Source organism: Cyprinus carpio, chromosome B18, assembly GCF_018340385.1.
Source record: "Cyprinus carpio isolate SPL01 chromosome B18, ASM1834038v1, whole genome shotgun sequence".
NCBI lineage: Eukaryota > Metazoa > Chordata > Actinopteri > Cypriniformes > Cyprinidae > Cyprinus > Cyprinus carpio.
The window spans coordinates 27,217,576-27,238,093 of NC_056614.1; the positions used below are offsets into that span (position 1 = coordinate 27,217,576).

Below are 20,518 nucleotides of genomic sequence, written 5' to 3' on the forward strand. Positions count from 1 at the left end.
AATAAACCTGATTTAATGAGAAAAAAATTATATACTTATCCCATTCACCGTAAATTTTTCTAGCAATATCTGGTCCTAAATCTATGCATTTTAATTTCTATGTTAATTTCACTATTGACAGATTTCAAGACTTGTTTAATTAAGTGAGTTTAAGCTTAAAACAAGTAAAATATTTGCCAGTAGGGTCAGAAAAATAAACTTAATTCAAAGTGAAAACAAGATTATTACAGAGCTCAAGAAGTTAAGTCATTTTCATTTTAAAGTAGATGTATTTTGATTTAATTAAAAAAATAATAATTTCAATAAATAATTTATTTTATATTTGTAATGGAAAAAACAAAACAAAAAAATACTAATAAAATAATTTTTGCTGCTTTTTGAATTTTTTTTAAAGACAACTATTCCATATTATGTTTTAATGTAATTTGTCGTTAGATGAACGTTAAGCTTCTGGTCCTAAATCTATGCATTTTTATTTCTATATGTCACTTCTGACAATTTCAACTTGTATATTAAAAAAAAATATTTTTGCACCTTTGTGTATAGTACTTAATAAAGTTGATAAATGATTTTAAAATGTATGCAAAAGGAAGTACAGTCACGATGACTATAAAGTTTGATTTAAAAAAATCTTGTAAATTCTAACCACAACTGTTCACACTGAAATCACACATTAAAAAATCTGATATGTAACATATTTCCATTTATATCAGAACTGAGAATGTCAGCTAATATATTTCATTAGTGTTACATACTGTAGCAAAGAAGCAGACAGCTAGTCTGAGGCGCTACAAATGTTCTTGAGATGATAATACTTTCAGAAGGAACAATAAAACCTTTTTTTAGTTTAGCTTCTAGCATGATTCTCTCAGCAGTCCGTCCTCAGATTTGCATGCTGTGTTATCAGAAAGCGTCTCCTAGAGATATAAATGAATACAGCATGTTGCTTTGTTTTCTTTTTTCAATAAAGCTGATGAGCTGAAGGTTGTGGTGTGAAAGAGCTTGTGTGTTAATAAATGAAATATTACATCCTACCGTCATGGTCAAAAGCTTGTGAACACTTGAAAATGCTCATTTCTAAGTGATACTGCTACTCTTTCTGTGCTATTTACATCAGCAGGTTTAAATTGTGGAACAATTAGCCGCTGGTTTTTTAAATCCTTAAAATGCAAACCAAAAATGTGAAACATAGTGGTCCCAAGAAGTATTTAACCACACTTAAAAATGTCTGAATATCACTGCATTAGTATCAAACCACTGCAAAATATCAAACCAAGCTTATTTGAATAAAAAGACTTCAGCACACTCTTCAAGCCAATCATTTGCTGTCATTAGTGGAACATATCCATAGTTACATTTCTGGCCTCTGCTATCAAATATTATGACATTCACACATTTAAGGTTCAGTGCTGCTGTACATTAGTCATGTATATTCCCGTTTCTGACCTTTGTGTTGAAGTTTTGCTTTAGTTTCCTGTTCTTATCTTGTAGTTTCTTTGATTATAAGCCTCTTTGATTATTTCAGGGTTACCATTTCCTGTGTTTGGTTCTTGTTTCCTTGGTTACTTGTGTTCTCCTTTTGTTCATTATTTCTGATTTAGTCACATGAGTGTCATTTATTCCAAAACTGAAGCCCATTCGCTGTATTAAAGATTTTAATTGGTGAACTAGTGTAAACCATCTTAAAGAAATATTTGTGTATATCCTGTACCATTGCGAGTAAAAACCACCAAATACTAATTTTTATAAAAACAAAAGAATATATATGCATGTGTTTTTGTATGTTTTCTTTTATTTATTATTAACAAAACAAGAGGTTTGCAAACTTTTGACCATGACTGTACATATCAATTCATTTAAAATCTTAAATACTAAAAAACAGAACTACAGTAAAAAAAGAGAGATGTAAATTAAGCTAGTTTCTCATAATACTTGGTAATGTTTTCTAACTGGAGAGAACGTCTCACTGGTGTCTGGTTGTTCTGAGCGCTGTTTTCTGCACTGAAGACCTCTTTAGTGTCTTGTGGAAGCACACATGCTTTCGGAGGAAATGCCCTTCGCTCTGCTATTATCTGCTTGCAGAGACAGAGCTTCTTGTTTCTTAATAAAATACCGTAGTTCTATGACTTATGCAATAAATACGAGTGTTTCCTAAGGTCTTGAATTCAAGGCTCCTCAAGGTGATGAATACTGACATCATCGCCACACGATCGTCCCGTCCTGGACGTCCTCCTCGGCCTTTCAGATGTTCATCTGCGAGAGAGGGAGAGAATGATTAGACACATGAATTAAAGGATGTCTCGAGTCATTTGTTGGTTAACAAATGCAAAAACTTTTCCAGCCACCAGAGGGCGCCAGACAATATCATTTGACTCAGTATGAACTCAACCAGTGGAAAAACTGAGTCCAGCTCTGACTGGAAACACAGTTTGAGTTGAGGACAGCAGAAAACCCCAACAGATTCTCACATTTGTCAGTGTATTCATCCGTGAGGCACCAAACAAACACAGTGAACCCTCTATGGATCACATGATGCATTTTAAAAATGTAAAAAATGATGCTTTTTTTTTTTTTTAAAGAAAATACTAATTTTATACTAATCAAAAGTGACAGTAAAGACATTTCACATGTTTTAAAAATGTAAAAAAACATTTTTTTTTAAGAAAATACTAATTTTATACTAAACAAAGGTGACAGTAAAGACATTTCTAAAGTTACAAACAACTTATATTTCAAATAAATGCTCTTCCTTTTAACTTTTCTATTTATCAAAGTATTATGAAATAAACTGTCACTGTTCCCACAAAAATACTTTCAACATTGATAATCAGAAATGTTTCCTGAGCAGCAAATATAAGAGTTAACAGCATGTTAGAATGATTTCTGAAGGATCACGTGACACTGAAGCAACACAGGAAGAAATGTTAAAATGTTAAAATATATTCAAACAGAAGACAGTTATTTTAAATCATAATATTTCACAGTATTACTGCTCTTTAGAAAAAGAAGAGCTATTTTCTAGCGTTGTTCTGTGTGTCATTTATAAATGCCGTGAGACCACAGAGGGTTAAATGCCCAGAGCAGCCTTGAGGTATTTCTGTAAATCCCAGGAGCTATTGATAGTCTGTGTGAAGCCATTAGCCCACCGCCCCGCAGATTCTTACACAAGAGGGCAAACAAAAACGGACTTTCCTTCAATGAAACTCCTCTACAATTATTACACAGCCCTGCATCACATCCGCTGAATCAAATCCCATACTGTTTCTTCCTCACAAAATATGTGCATTTCATACCATTTTTGCTTTCGACAATGATATTTAAAGATGTCTAGTATTATCAGTATTATGCCACAAAAACATGATTCCTGTCTGAATCTAAGCCAGATTTAATATTTGTATGAATGATGCTGAAGACAATATTTAAGATTACACCGAGAGAAGCCAGATGTTTTCTGCTAATCTGTGGGTGTTTGACGACATCCAGACAGTCAGAAAATTACAGCTTTAGTAAAAGAACAGCTTATTTATTAATAAGCTTGTGTTTATATTAAGTTTTCTGACATTATATGGGAGTATTTAAACATATCTTTAAACTCCATCGCATACTGTAAGTTAAATGATACAGTTTGAATACTTTAAATTTTTAATACAGCTGAATTAAATCTGATATATATCTTTATTCTTATTTTGCAAAAACGCTGTATGTGATAAAAACTTTTTAAACTCAGCTTCATTAAATTAGATAATATTAGGCATTTTTTAAAGATTGTCTCCAGTGTTCTTCACCGGATGTTCACTAACCTGAACGAATTAGCTATGACTCAAGAAATAACTCTGAGTGTATCCTATTCATTTACTGGTGACAAATGCACCAGACTTCCTGCAGGGACTTTTACACGTGGCTTTAGACAATGAGCTTCAGGTCAAGGCAGAGATGAGGAAGAGGAAACTACAAACCAAGTGCTTGGAGGAATATTCCTGTTCCGCTTGTTTACAAACTCACCTCCTGTCTGGACTTTGAGGAGGCGGAGTTACAGGAAGAGGACACGCCCAGCAGGGAACGCTCTTCCGCAGGCTCGGTGTGGCCGCTGTCCATGGAGTCCGTATCGCTCGCTTCCGGCTGGGTCACTTCCTTGGAAGCTGACTTCACTTCTGGGATCTGAGCGACTTGAAACCTGCCGTTCACATGCGGGTGACACAGAGGTCAGTGAGTGAAACTACAGGCCTGATGTGTCACTGTGAGCAGAACCGGGTGTGTGTGTGTGTGTGTGAGAATGAGACGTGAATCACCATCTCAAACCAACACACCTGATTCATTCAGACATTGGGATTTACAGCTCTGCTCCAAAACCTAGTGAGCTCCAGAGACTTGACAGATTCCAGAAGACTCTCTACTCTGACACTACTGTACTGATATATTGAAGTTAACATAACCAAATAAGCACAGAAATAGTTTTTTCTTAAATTAGATCACATTAGATTATTCTGAAATTTAAAATATGAATGAATACTATAATAATAAATAAAATATAATAATAACACATACAAAACTGCCTAAGAATATTGGGAAAAACAAGGCACTTTCATTTTTTGGGAAATGGTTTGGATGGTCTCTATCTGGGAAGTACATCTATTTTGTCTAATAATGTTCACCAGTTTAAAAAACAAAGTTAACAACAGATTTCTCATGTATGGATTGAAACAACCCATGAAGGCCTTTCTTCTCAGAATTCACATAATTGTATATTTTATTTTCTATTTTTCTTACCTCCCTACAGACAGGATGGTGACCTCCGGAGCCTTGACCAGGTTAGTGCGGCTCTTGTGCGTATCGATGGGCAGCAGCAGCTCGGGCCACTTCTTCTGACTGCAGCGGGAGCAGCAGAGGCCGGAGCGCGGGGCCAGCCCATTTATAGTGTGCAAATGATGCTGATGAGAACACAGCCGCGGCAACGACCGGAACGGAGAGAAATGAGGAAGAGCCGGAAACCTGAGAGAGAGAGACACAGACAGAGAGACACTTACAGACTCATAGCCATACCGTGAGTGTATTTTACAAAAATGTTTTTTACAATACTTTTAAACAAAGGTACAGCAGACTGGAAAAAATGCTAGCCAAATTCAAGCCTGGGACAATGACATGGCACCCTAGCAACGACCTAAACAACTCAGAATACCTTAGCAACCAGACAGCAATGCCCTAAACTACACAGAACACCTTAGAAACCACATAGCAACACCCTTAACTACAAAGAACACCTTAGAAACCACATAGCAACACCCTAAACTACTCAGAACACCTTAGAAACCACACAGAAACACCCTTAACTACAAAGAACACCTTAGAAACCACATAGAAACACCCTTAACTACAAAGAACACCTTAGAAACCACATAGCAACACCCTAAACTACACAGAACACCTTAGAAACCACATAGCAACACCCTAAACTACACAGAACACCTTAGAAACCACACAGAAACACCCTAAACTACTCAGAACACCTTAGAAACCACACAGAAACACCCTTAACTACAAAGAACACCTTAGAAACCACATAGCAACACCCTAAACTACTCAGAACACCTTAGAAACCACATAGCAACACCCTAAACTACTCAGAACACCTTAGAAACCACATAGCAACACCCTAAACTACTCAGAACACCTTAGAAACCACATAGCAACACCCTAAACTACTCAGAACACCTTAGTAACCACATAGCAACACCCTAAACTACTCAGAACACCTTAGCAACCAGACAGCATCACCCTAAACTACTCAGAACACGTTAGAAATCACATAGCAACACCATAAACTACTCAGCACACCTTAGAAACCACATAGCAACACCCTAAACTACTCAGAACACCTTAGAAATCACATAGCAACACCCTAAACTACACAGAACACCTTAGAAATCACATAGCAACACCCTAAACTACTCAGAACACCTTAGAAATCACATAGCAAACACCCTAAACTACACAGAACACCTTAGAAACTACAAAGCAACACCCTAAACTACTCGCAACACCTTAGCAACCAGACAGCATCACCCTAAACTACTCAGAACACGTTAGAAATCACATAGCAACACCCTAAAACTACTCAGCACACCTTAGAAACCACATAGCAACACACCCTAAAGCCTACTCAAGAACACCTTAGAAACCACATAGCAACACACTAAACTACACAGAACACCTTAGAAACTACAAAGCAACACCCTAAACTACTCACAACACCTTAGCAACCAGACAGCATCACCCTAAACTACTCAGAACATGTTAGAAATCACATAGCAACACCCTAAACTACTCAGAACACCTTAGAAACCACATAGCAACACCCTAAACTACTCAGAACACCTTGGTAACCACATAGCAACACCCTAAACTACTCAGAACACCTTAGCAACCAGACAGCATCACCCTAAACTACTCAGAACACGTTAGAAATCACATAGCAACACCCTAAACTACTCAGCACACCTTAGAAACCACATAGCAACACCCTAAACTACACAGAACACCTTAGAAACTACAAAGCAACACCCTAAACTACTCGCAACACCTTAGAAACCACATAGCAACACCCTAAACTACTCGCAACACCTTAGCAACCAGACAGCATCACCCTAAACTACTCAGAACACCTTAGCAACCAGACAGCATCACCCTAAACTACTCAGAACACGTTAGAAATCACATAGCAACACCCTAAACTACACAGCACACCTTAGAAACCACATAGCAACACCCTAAACTACTCAGAACACCTTAGAAATCACATAGCAACACCCTAAACTACACAGAACACCTTAGAAACTACAAAGCAACACCCTAAACTACTCGCAACACCTTAGCAACCAGACAGCAACACCCTTCTCAGAACACATTAGAAACCACACAGCAACACCCTAAACTACTCAGAACACGTTGGCAACCAGATAACAATACTCTGCCATCAGCTCTACAAAAATCCAACGTTTAATTAATGCTTTGGTATACCAAATGAAGCTTGATTCTTGGCGTACTGAAACAGGCATGCGCAGATAGTTCTTAAAATAAGTCTTGAAGTATATTCAGCTCTTCTCTAAACACACTGCAAGCACATAAACCACAATCCATTCATGGAGTCCTGATATCCACCCGCCCCCTCCCATAGTTCCATTGTGATGATGTCAGAGGCCCTGAGCTCGCAGCAGCTGTATAATGCAGCGCTCGTCGCCTACAGAAAAGGGTCTGGAATTAAAGGATCTCTTGAACTGAGCTGTTATTTCAGCAGGCACTGATGATGGCAGCACACCGGATCTCCGGATCTGTGCCAGTAAATTTCCCAGAAATCAACTGTGATTTCAAAGAGATGAGGCAGGCTCTGTCTCTGACAGTTATGATGTGTTTGACATTATAACATGTATAATTATGACTCTGAAATCTGATTGGATGGACGGGAAAACGGTCAATAAATATACACATAAATGTACAAAAATCACCAAAACAAGTCCATTTTCGAAAAAAAGAAGAGAAAATAGAAAGCTCCTTCTATGCTTTTTAATGGACCTTGACCTCACTCTGGTGATGTTGCAGTTGGAAAATGAACAAGCACTTCCTTCTTGATTTATAGGCTTGTCGGTGCTGCAAACCAGGTGCAAACTCATTAACACAGACACGATCTCTCCCTCAGCTCTTCTAACACTACACTGATTTTTCATCAAAGAGTTTACAAGAATGAGCTGCATCTTTATCTCAGCTAACGGAAAAGTGCTTTCTGTTTCACAACTGGGAATTCCTCTCAGAGCTCAATCCATTTCATTAGGCTGGAGATGAGTCACGCAACGATTCAAGCATGAACTGTGACCATCTTCAATCACACACTCACATTCAAAAGATTGGAGTTTTTTAATGTTTTTGAAAGAAGTCTCCTCTACTCACTAAGGCTGCATTTATTTGATCGAATATGCAGTAAAACTTTAATATTATGAAATATTATAATATTATTATGATTTAAAATACCTGTTTTTTTTAATATATATTTTCAAATGTAATTTTTTTCTGTGATGCGCAGCTGAATTTTCAGCATCATTACTCCAGTCTTCAGTGTCACATGATCTTCAGAAAACATTTCTTATCATGTTGAAGAGAGCTGTGCGGCTTCATATTTAGCACAAATTATACAATCATTATAAACATCGTTATTGTCAATTTTGATACATTTAATGCATCCTTGCTGAATAAAAATATTAATTTCATTATTCAGTCTTATGTGTAAAATGTACATTTCACACTTTAAAACTTGCAATTATCTCATAAAACAACATTAAACCTATAATCTTATAAATTACATGCTTTGCTAGTCACTTGCTTATTATTATTTATAATGGGAATATTGAAGATAGCATTCGAGCAAAAAATGTTAGATTGACAAGCATCAACAAAGTCACTCTCTACCTAGTCAGGGAATGTGAACATAAATTTGGCTTTGTAACTTTCTTAAGAACTGCAACATACATGGTTTAAATGGACTTTTTAAGACATGTACTCATAACAAAACATTAGTTGTGACTCACAAGTCTTACCAACAGTAGTTTATCTAGGAAGCTTAGAGCTTATTCTTCTCCAGACCTCCCTGTGGTGACACATACTGTATATGGAATATTTCTTACAAAGACACGAGGAACTAAACCACAATGGTTCACAGATTGACTCATTTATGATGCTGTGTTGACATTATGACCTGCACTGTGTGTCACTAATGTGCAAGGAAAAAACATCTTGAAAATCCCATCATTTGAAGGTCAAAAATATATTGTGCAGTAGATTCATGGCCATTAAGAAATATTTATAGACAATGCATTTTCTCAGTTCAAAGTTAATTTTGGACTCTGTGTGCTGTGTGTTAGTTTCCAAAAGTGATTTTGAGCAGGTTTTTGTGTGTTCTTACTTGATGGATGAGCTCTTGTTGAGGGCCATCTGTTTATTCTCATATTCCTGCAGAAGTTCTTCCAGAGCAGCCGCATTTTCTGTAACACACAAACACATCGAGATGCAATGTGACAGTGTGATGTGAGGGTGAGCTGAACGTGTCAGGAAACATCACACACCTTTCTTCTCTGTGATGAGCCGCACCAGAATGCTGATGGTGTCTTCATTGGGGTCATCAACAATGTAAGGACAAGGGTTTCCTGAGGAGAAAAGCAAAACCCTTAAAACCTGTACACTTTTTGCTATATTTTATATTTTAAAGTGTTTATATTTTATTTGCTCTTACATAATTAATTTTTTTATTTTTTTTAGCATTTTTAAGGATTTTTAAATTATTTATTTATTTTTATTTTTTTTATTTTTACACCTGATAACTGTTATATAGTAAGTAAAATCATCTAGTTCACACAAGATTTTAATAAAATAAATTTTTATTCAAATTACACTTGGTAAAATTTAGTACAAATACTGTATAAAGAGTTTGCAATTTAAATGTCTTTTTTTCCTCACACATCAAAACAGTGTTATTAGTTAACTAAAGCAAAAACTATTAAAATCATTTCTGTAATTGAAATAAAGCTGACATAAGATAATATTATATAAATAATAGATGAAAAACCTAAATGAGAATTAAAAATGTTTGCCTTGCCAACCAACTTAAATAAATAATTAAATACATAACAATAGTTAAAAAGGTTAATAAATACAAATGAATGAAAGCTAAATAGAAATATTTAAATAATAATTACAATTTGCACATAACAAAATCTCATAAAATGAAATAAAAAATTTAAAACTACAAATAAAAGTGAAAATACAAAAATGAAAGCTAATTAAAAAAAACAGCACTGCTTCACAGCGTTGACAAGTGGAGGGAAAATGAGCTTAAAGTACCTAAAAATAAACTTCACCTTCTTTATGCAAATTATATGGGTGACAGATACATGTTTTTGACCGGTTTTGTGAGCTTCACAGTGAACACATATTATTTGGAAGCTCCAGCAGTATTTAAAACTTCTCTGTGGGTGTGTGTTTGTATTGTCATGATGACATCCCCATCATTAAGTTCTATTTTTAAAAGAGTTTAACAGCACAGGGAAGCTGCTACACTCCGTCCTCATTAGAGTTAAAAACATGCCAATTCACCATTAATCACCACAGGAAGACGGATTCAGAACACACCAAAAATGTGCTAAACTCTTGACAGTCTCTATTGTGATGCATTTGTGAATCTATAGCATACAGAAGGCTCGGTGTGCAGTTATCAGTGTCTCTATGGTAACTATATCCCAGAGTTCCAGAGCGAGGCAGCCGGGGACATACTGTAGAACAGCTCACTCAGCACTCTGCTATATTCACCCAGAATGAACGTCAGCACTGCAGCGCCGCTTTCTTATTCTGATCAACCAAACACACGCTGTTAGAATCACAGTCATGCATCTGCTGAAGTGTCTGGACACTTAAAATGTCAAAATACAAATGCAAGTGTTATTTATTGTAATCAAGCAAAACATCTGACAAAAATAAGTTTGCAAGTCTCGAATGATAAAACCTTGTGTGACTGTTTGTTTGGTGTTGGAGGATAATGTTGATTTGTGAACCCACTTCATCCATCCACTAAAAACACCTGCTGCTTAAACCTGACCACAGATTCACTTTATTTTTATGTTTATTTGCAAAAAGTTTGGATCTTAGATTTAGCTGCATTTACATTTAATTTAGGCTGCATTTATTTGATTAAAAAATGTAAACAGTAAAATTTTGAATATTATTACAATTCTAAATATCTATTTTCTATTTGACTATATTGTAAAATGTATTTTATTCCTGTGATGCAAAGATGAATTTTCAGAATCATTTCTCCACTCTTCAGTGTTGCAAGATCCTTTAGAAATTATGCTGTTTTGCTGCTCAAGAAACATTTTTTATTATTTATTATTATTAATGTTTGTGATGGTTGTTATTTTTTCGTATTTTTGTGATAAATTTAATAAATTGAATTTTTCAGAATACTTAACATGTGGTTCAAAGGAACTGCATTTATTTGAAATAGAAATATTTTGTAACATAAATGTATTTTATGTCACTTTTGATCAAAGCATTAATTTCATTTAAAAATGGTAGTGCACATGTACATTTGACCATAAATGTTATGTTATATACTGTACAAATTCTGACCATTACCTTAAAGCCATCTTGTGAAGTACTAATTTAAATCATGTTTTTGTTTTTAAAATATGATTTTGCTGCTATAAAATAAGTAAAGCAAAATTTTTGCAGTTTCTAGCTTCGGATGATATAATGAGGTTATTCTATGTCTGTTTTTTTTCTATCTACAATAAAATTACCCACTAAACTTGATGCAATGTATTGCAGAACAATCTAATCCAATGGCTTCAATCTAATTTCAAACTTGCTGCGAGCCATAAAAAGGCTCTTTTTAGCTCTGTCATTATTGTACTGGGACACCTACTGTGCTTGAACTTTCTCTGCAGTGACAGCAGGCTGCTGGGAAATGCATCTTTGACACCTTTACGGTTTTATCTCAGAATAGCAGGTGTGGTCAATGGCAAAATACTATACAAACATCATACTGATGCAATACCTGAATCATCTACAATTGCATACTGCACCAGACCTCTCTTACAAAATACAGTTAAAAAAAATCGAAAATGCACAGACATCTATGCGGATTCATCTCACAGCTGAAATGACTGTGCAATGGCTATATATCAGATTACCGTTAGACTCTAAAGCATTGAAATGCTGGTCGAGGTAGAAGTGCTCTGGAGTGCTTGACAGCAAAGTGCTTATGCAATCGTTCCAGCTCCAAAAAAAGTGCCAAGAAAAGACATTTAATTTAGTACTGCACCATCAGAAATCGACAGGGAACACTGACGTATCAACAGCGAATGAAACGCTGCATTCTGACTGCAAACGTCGTTACTGATTTCGTTAATGATTTTGACCCCATTACACCCCAGAGACTCATCATCCTCTTTCATCTGGATGCCGTCTGCTGCTCTACGCCGTCCTGGAACCGACCCAGACTTATACAAAACAAGCTTTCAGACTCCACTCGAGCCAAGACTTTCATTATTAAACACCTAATGGCTATCTTGTGATGTTTTCAATACGCGTTGGTCCCAAGACTTCTTACATAAACGGTGCATAACAGCGCACCCAATAGGCTATTTTCTTCTTCTATGTATGTAGGAACGCTTAAAATAGAGGTTTTGCCTAGCGGTCTTGCAGTTTTTAGTAGTTTAAGTGTGTCTAGGTCGATGTGAATCTGATGTAGTTCACACTGACCATGTTAGAACTAGTCAACAGTATGGTGATAGCAGTTAAAGAAAATCTAGAAGCACAGAACCGACTGAATTATTGATCTAAAGAAAGAAGATACAGTGGGAGTGTTGTGCTGCTCAAAGATAGATGAGGAAAGGAGAGAACGCTTTAACAATCACTTAGCAACTCCCTGAAAACTTTGTAGCACTGCACAAGCTTCGCACAAGCAAAGAAAATCTGAATTTTTTGTAGTAATGTTTTGATTGTATGTTTATTTACTCACAGGAAGTACAAGAGTTTGTTTCTTCATCAGATTTGGAGATCACTTACTCACCAATGGATCCTCTGTAGTGAATGGGTGCCGTCAGAATGAGAGTCCAAACAGCTGATAAAAACATCACAATAATCCACAAGTAATCCACACCACTCCACTCCGGTCTATCAATTAACATCTTGTGAAGCCAGAAGCTGCGTGTTTTTAAAAAACAACTCCATTAAGGTGTTTTAAATTTAAACTGTCACTTCTGGCCAAGATATGAGTCCATAATCCATAGCAACACTTCCTCTAGTAAAAAAGTGCATCTTCTATTGTCCTGCCACATCAAAATCCACTCACATTTTCATATAGATATGTTTTGGTTTGTAAACGGTGCTTGATCTGTGCATATTTCTCTCCTGATTCAGAACAGATGACTTTTTTACTGGAAAAAAAGATTATTATGGATAGAGGACTTCAAAACGGCTTGATGGCTTTGTTTCTTAAAAAGATGCACCTTTTCACTTGACAAGACGTTAACTTATGGACTGGAGTGCTGTGGATTACTTGTGGATTATTGTGATGTTTTTATCAGCTGTTTGGACTCTCATTCTGACGGCACCCATTCAGATCCATTGGTGAGCATGTGATAGAATGGTACATTTTTTTCAAAATCTGATGAAGACACAAACTCATCTACATCTTGGATGGCTTGACATTTTCAGCAAATTGTAATTTTTAGGTGAACTACTCCTTTTACCATTATGCACAGCCTCTTGTGGCTTACATGATTAACTTCCTTTTTCTACTCTTTTTCTATTGAACACAAACAATTATGCTGTCTGATAGCCTGAGAAAAACTCCAAATCCAGCTCTGCTTATTCAGCCGCAAAACATGCTGTAATTAAGGTGTCATTGTTCCTGGAGACATACCCGCTTTACAGGCAGAACCTGAACCATCATATGCTAGCGCCACTGTAGAAGAAAAACACTGAGCTCATCACAACAGCTGCGGCTCCACCCACTGATACACATGCACACAAAGGAGAAGAAAACACTCCGTTCTTATTGTGTACAGTGAATTTATTTAGTTTCACTCTTAGGAGGAGGGGTTTTAGTCTAACAGTTGGGCCACTGGGTTCATAATGGAAATCAAACTTAGGTGGAGTGAGTTTTAACAGACAACAAATGAACTCTATGGAGCCGTTTGCATCATTAATACGGGCGTATGCTTGACTTTTTTGTCTGCTTGATTTGATTATAGTGTTTCTTTAAAAGATTCAAATGTGAGATAAAACATTTTTAAAGTTTCTGAAAGAAGTCTCACCAAGGCGGCATTTATTTGATCAAAAACACTGTAAAATCTGTAATATTGTGAAATATTATTACAATTCTAAGTTTTTGTTTTTTATTTAAATGTACTTTAAAATATATTTTATTCTTGTGATACAAAGCTGAATTTTCAGCATCATTACTCCAGTCTTCAGTGTCACATGATCTTCAGAAATCATTCTAATATGCTGATTTGCTGCTCAAGAAACATTTCTCATTATTATCAATGTTGAAAACCGTTGTGTTGCTTTATATTTTTGTGAAAACTGTAAAGCACTTTTATTTTCAGGATTAAGGATCAAAGGAACATTATTTGAAATAGAAATCTAAGGCAACATACGTTATATAAATGTCTACTTTTGATCAGTTTATTGAATCCTTGCTGAATATAGGTATTCATTTCTGTGATTGTGTACCGTACCTTCTTTCTGTGGAGTGGCGGCTTCTGCATCCACCCCGTCTTTCTCTGCGTTGCAGCGGTAGCCTTTCTTCTTGAGCAGGTTGCAGATGAAAATTCCCAGCAGGCCCATCACACAGAAGATGGGCACCAGTGCAAACACCGCGTACTCTGTGCTCTTCTCCTCTGGACCCTGAACGCTGGTGGCGTTTGCACCTCCCACTCCAGACCTGTTGGGGGCGCTCTTAACAACGTTACGTCTCCGCCGGCTGTATGGCTCTGTAGATATACACAAGACATAATTACTTATACAACAAATGACTGCAATTCTAAATGGCTCAATTAAATGTAACAAAACATGTAAAAATGTATCATTATACAACATTTGATCAAACTTTGATAATTGCCTTAATCTTTTAAACAATTAAGAAGAAGTGATCAAACTACAATAAAGCAATAAGCCCTAAGAAGCCGTGGTTTACAGTGAATTTATAAGAGCTAAGCAGAGTGCCTAAAACCCCTTTAGCTGTTATAAATTTGCTGTAAACCACGGCTTCATGGGGCTTATTGCTTTTATAAAATGGTTATTCCATATACGTAGTAAGGTTTCACAAAATAACACCATGCAAATAAAGTTATATGATATTAATAAAAATAGTATTCCTCGACAAAACAATGTAGTTCCTCAGAAACAATTGTGGTTCCAACAAAGTGGTTGCCGAGCAACACACAGAAGTAAACAAAGGTGTTTGTAGTGTAATTTACAACGGCTTCGAATGTGGCTCAACCAATCAGAATCAAGGACCGGAACTATCCATTTTATAATTTGTAACAATCACCTGTCAAGTTCTTGAATCCATGTATCAACATATGAGAGTGTATTGTGCACGTTATTTTTTGACAGACATTGGTGTTTATATTCAAATGAGCTGAATTTGAAAACAGATGGATCGTAAGGTAATAATTATTTATTTCTTAGCCATCAAATATTCAGTGAAGTGCTTGATTGTTATGTCGATATTTTTAGTGTGCTACTATTCCAACCGACAGCCAGCTTAATTTTTTGACAGACATAACATGCAAAATGGGTGATGTTTGGTTTTTGGAAAATTATAAAAAGTGCGAAATGCTTTTTGCGTAGATCATTATAATAATTTTACAGAATGAAATTATTTTCATGGCATAAATAAAAACATGTTACTCAGAGATTCATATGTTTGGCTTATCAAATTTTTTTTTTTTTTACCAATAAAGGAGCTGTTTTTGATGTGCAAAGTTGTTTTTATTTTATTTTTAAACCCATGAAAATGCCGATCCTGTTCTAAATACTAGTGAAAATTCACTTTGTAAAATGGTTCTTCCATTATTATTAATATATTATTATATATATAACTAAATGTAAGGTTTTATATAATTTATGTGGTTTAAAAATAAGAACCTCATTACAGTAATGAGAATCTAATAAGATTTACTATTAAGGGGGTCATAGGATGCTTTTTTAAAGATCATTATTTTGTGTATTTGGTGTAATAGAATATGTTGACATGCTTTAATGTTCAAAAAACACATTATTTTTTAAATACTGTACATTATTGTAGGTCCTCTATGCCCCGCCTCTCTCAAACGCGTAGTTTTCTACAAAGTCCCTCCTTCTGACAAGCGCAGTCTGTTCTGATTGGCAAACTGACCCAGTGCATTGTGATTGGCCGAACATAATAAATGAATGTAAAGATGTAAAAATGTAAAGACAGTTAATATTGTCCTTAGTTTTACCATCAGTTCAGGTCTGAAAGTGGAACAGAGTCGTGTGACAGACACAGTGATGAAGCTCGTATGTGTCTGCAGTACACAAGCCACGGACGGTTAAGACAGCTGACTCCACTGTGTGACCCTTTCTCTCTATTTATTTATTTTTATAGAATCATTTTAAGAATAAGTGCTTTCTTTTACGCGCACACACACACGTCACTCAAAACTCCGCATATGAACAGTCAATAGCAAATACTTAAACTAATAACAAAACAAACTTACAGTAGCTGATTCAGAAGCATCAGATTGTCGTAGCAAAGTCAGAATTACCTCCTCTGGTTCATGAAACAGTAGTCCAAAAAATGCATTGCTGTTCTGTTGTAAGTAATCTTAAAGATTCCTAAATGCATCTACTTTTGGAAGGCCAAATAACGTGCTTTTGCTTTCACCTAGATACACACAGCATCTCCCTGACATGACTGCTTCAACACTAACTGCGCTTACTGAAACCACGCCTTCTTTCTTTGTGTGAACATTTGGGAGGCATTACGCAAATATTTCCACATAGTGACGTAGAGATGTGGGGCGTGTTAGAACGAGCCGTTTTAGGGGGGCATGGGAGAGTCTTAACTTTGATAAAGAATATCTCTTTGGGTTTGAGACATTAGTCTTTGCAACTTTACAGATCTTCTTCATGCACCAAGAGCTTGTAGCACCCCAAAGAGAAAGGAAAAATTTAAATCGCATCATATGACCCCTTTAAGAATAATACTGAATATTTAAAAAATAACAACAAAAGTTTAAATTCTGACTGTTGGATGAGTCGCATCTGAAGTTATTGTGAAAAAGAATATATTGGAGTGAGTTTCTTATTATCTTGCAGAAGAATAGTTTATTCTTATGTTAATACTGTTGAATTCAAATATTTATTGATTTTTTTTCTTCCATGTACTTTATTGTTTATGAAGAGTAAACTGAACAGATAGGTGCGGCCCTCAATTTCCAGGTTTTGCTGTGTAACGTTCACACAACACTGATGTATAAAATGCTAAACACTTACTCCTGACGCAGGCGTGGAGGGTGGAGGACTTCCATGTAGCAGCAGGGTGAAACCTGAAAAATATGTCAGTTCATAAATACGCCCTATCCACGCTTTCCATTTCATTCAGTCTTGGAAAGTTCGTGAGAGTAGGAAAACACATCTGCTCTGATACCAAAGTGATGCAATGATGAAGACAACGGCTAAATATTTTTTGTTCTTTACCCAGGAAGACATCCTCCACACACGGCGTCAGAATGCGAGGTCGGTGCGGTCGAGATCCAGCGCTTCAGTGCCCTGCAGGAGAGATGTGGGCGGCACGGCTCAGTGTCATGGGTATCAGAGAAGGTGCCTGCTGGGCAAGTCCGGCACAATCCAGTCTCACCAGGACCCTCAACCTCCCCGCAAGCCTTAAAGAAACAAATACACACCACTAAGATGACATAACCACAAATTGTGTGAAAGAACAAACTATTACGTCTCTCATAGCATGGCATCAATTTCTGCACTGAAATGTGTTTTATAAATATATTACTAAAAATAAAAATACAAATGACAAAAAATAACTGTATCAATCTAAGAAGCTTTACTCTTAAGAACAATGGTTAAAAAATAAATATTAAAAAAAAAAACATAAAATGTACAAATAAATTATAGTAATGGCAATGAAAATGTAATGGAAATAGTCACAATGCAAAAAAAAAAATTCTAAATGAGCCTTAAAAATGGATTTAATTCTCTTTATATTATTATTATTATTATTATTTTTTAAGTGAAATGTTTCCCTGGACATGTTTCCCTGGACAGATATACTCACAAAACTTTTTAGGTTTGGCTTGTTCAGATGATAAAAAAACCCCCATCGAAATCCTGAATGTGCATAAATGCAATCATATGATACATATTTACAGAATCTGTTGTGTTTTTCTGGTATATACCTAAAGTGGAGTGAGTTCTCTGTACAGAGATCATAATGTAGGACATACTGGACCAGGCACATGTTTTGTGGAGTGTGTTTTGGTGGTGTTATCTCTCACCGTGGTGGGCTCCTGTCCGGCTGGACAGAGCGGACACACACACCCGTCCTCCCACCGGCACTGCGCCGCTAACGTCCCCCATAACTCCAGCAGCTACAGACACACACACACACACCAGTCAGTGTTAAAAACACACAAACACACCTGTATAAATATTAGGATAGTAAAGTGTAGTTTAAGGCAGGTGAATAGGGTAAAAGTTTTCACTAAAAGATATCACCATATATTCCCCAGTTGATTAATCACAATTCATTAAGACATTTGTTTTGTATAGCATGTTTTCTGAAATGCTATGTTTAAATATTAAAAAAGGTATTGTCTAGATAAATATGCACTAATTTGCATTCATTTCCAAAACAGAAATTTGAACACAGGATAAAGCCGGTCCAATATTCATTTTTCATTTTCATGACATATTTTTAGATGTTTTTTGGATGTTCCTTTTAATGAATCAGAAAATATTGTCAACTGACAGAAAAAAAAAAATGAAAAAAAAATAAAAACAAATTTTAGGATTTTTTTAATCAGTCAAAATGATATATAAACAACCCCCTCTATAAAAACCTTCAGAATATAGATATACTGTAATTTTTTGTTAAGTTGTTCATAAAACAGATTTAGAGTTTTAGTGTTTAGATTTAGTGTTTTACAAAAAATACTTTTTCTAAGTTTTCTACTTAAAAATATCATATTTAATTCAATGTGTTACTTGCTGTTTGTAATTGTGACTTTTATGAGTGAAATTTGTTTCTACACCAAACTACTGTTTTCAGTGTAGTAATAAAACGGTAAAATCTGGTGTATGTAAGTGCTGTTAGAGATTTCATTTTAAAAAATCATTTTGAGACGTTAAAATTTGTATTTTAATTTAAATCTACAGATGCAAATAGATAAAGTGTAATAAAATATGTATTTTGGATGTTTCTTGCCACTAGCCTGAAAGTAGACAAGTTATGCAAGCAAAATAAAGCCCAATATTTCAAAATTGTCCAGTGCATGAAAAACAATGTGTTTCCCTGTAGTGTCTTGCCTAATTGTGGTAGCACAGAATGAGATGTCTCTTCATTGACTACACTGCAGGTTCTCAGTGAAGTGAAGGAACATTCAGAGAAGTGTGAGAAGAGACACGGTGTTCTGAGAAAAACCTCACTGAAATATCCCTCATTAATTACTGATGACTTCAGCACATCGCAGAAATCACAGGTATACACACACACACACACACACACACTCTTTAATGAAGAGTCTGAAACTTACGATCAGACAGACAGGAGCTGAGCAGTAAAGGTGGTTCTTCATCTTCTTCAAAATATTCTTCTATACTCATGTAATCTGAAAAAGACACGGCATGAACTCAATGACAAGTGCAGCAAATATAACATCATCAGCGTCAGCAGAAACCACCAAAACCTCACCATGCCAGAGACAGGTAAACAGCACTTAGACTCTCTTGTGATGGACACAGTGGGTTTGTATGTGTACAGAAGTGATCTATAAGCTAAAGTGTGACATAAATAGTCAACTGAACTAAAGCAGGCCTGTGGTTTGGGACAGAACTGCTTTTCTTGGCCTATTTTTAGACCAAATATGCCCAGTCAGGCCAGAAACCACTTACTGGATCTACTGGAGCAAGAGAGAGAAATGGTTCTCTGATGAGAAAATAGTGGAGTATATCATCACTGTTGAACTACTGCTCTCATACACACATCAAGATCTACACCAGACTATGAGATGCCAGCTGTGCTTCTCAGACCCTCTTCTCAAATACATGAGATTCACTGGAGAGTTTCTTGCTTCTCAGATTTTGTGTCAAAGAAAATGATTGGTAAACTCATATGTCCGTCTAGTTTAAAAAGTGTTTAAAATGAGATTGCATCAAGGTCTCAAAATGTGCTTCAGTGTGCAAATTAAAAATCACAGAGTTAATATGAACTCAAGACCAAATGATCTGAGCTGCTCTCCACATTCATTTAAAATGACAACAATTTTTCTTTTTTTTTCTTCTCTAAAATAATTCAAGACTTCATAGAATTTTCTTAAGCTTTGAATGAACAATTCTTACTCATTTTATTACTTTATTCATAGCTAGTTTTGAAGACATCATAAGAACTACTTAATGAACATTATATAAAATCTTAAAGTTAAGTAATAAAATAAAATAAAATAAAAATCTAAACTAAGAAAAAAATCTGTACTGGTAATTTGTAATTGCACGAATTTACAGACATTCCCTTTTACCCTAAAACACAATGCAATGCATAATTCAAAATATTAGTAAAATAAAAAAACTGTGAAAAATCGATATGGCAAATTACTTATTAAATTTTCGATATTATTAAAAATAATATAGTATTATTATTTTTAGGAACTCTTCTTACAGTGTAAAGACATTAAAAAGAAGATTCTGTAAGATAAGACTTTTTCTACTAATT

General features: G+C 35.5%; 1 protein-coding gene across 1 annotated transcript in view; it reads right to left on the minus strand.

Moving 5' to 3' along the window:
* Positions 1–353: 353 nt before the first annotated feature.
* The window catches only part of LOC109108922 (tumor necrosis factor receptor superfamily member 19L-like), a 33,666-nt gene continuing 13,501 nt past the window's right edge, over positions 354–20,518 (minus strand). Inside the window, exons 2-11 of the mRNA XM_042744646.1 lie at positions 19,344–19,418; positions 18,087–18,179; positions 17,275–17,459; positions 17,071–17,123; positions 14,286–14,540; positions 9,108–9,188; positions 8,948–9,026; positions 4,768–4,989; positions 4,003–4,174; positions 354–2,253 (exon numbers count right to left, since the gene is read on the minus strand). Of these exons, the coding sequence (XP_042600580.1) occupies positions 2,242–2,253; positions 4,003–4,174; positions 4,768–4,989; positions 8,948–9,026; positions 9,108–9,188; positions 14,286–14,540; positions 17,071–17,123; positions 17,275–17,459; positions 18,087–18,179; positions 19,344–19,385 (1,194 nt within the window). The 5' untranslated portion in view covers positions 19,386–19,418 and the 3' untranslated portion in view covers positions 354–2,241. The remainder of the gene's footprint in view (positions 2,254–4,002; positions 4,175–4,767; positions 4,990–8,947; positions 9,027–9,107; positions 9,189–14,285; positions 14,541–17,070; positions 17,124–17,274; positions 17,460–18,086; positions 18,180–19,343; positions 19,419–20,518) is intronic.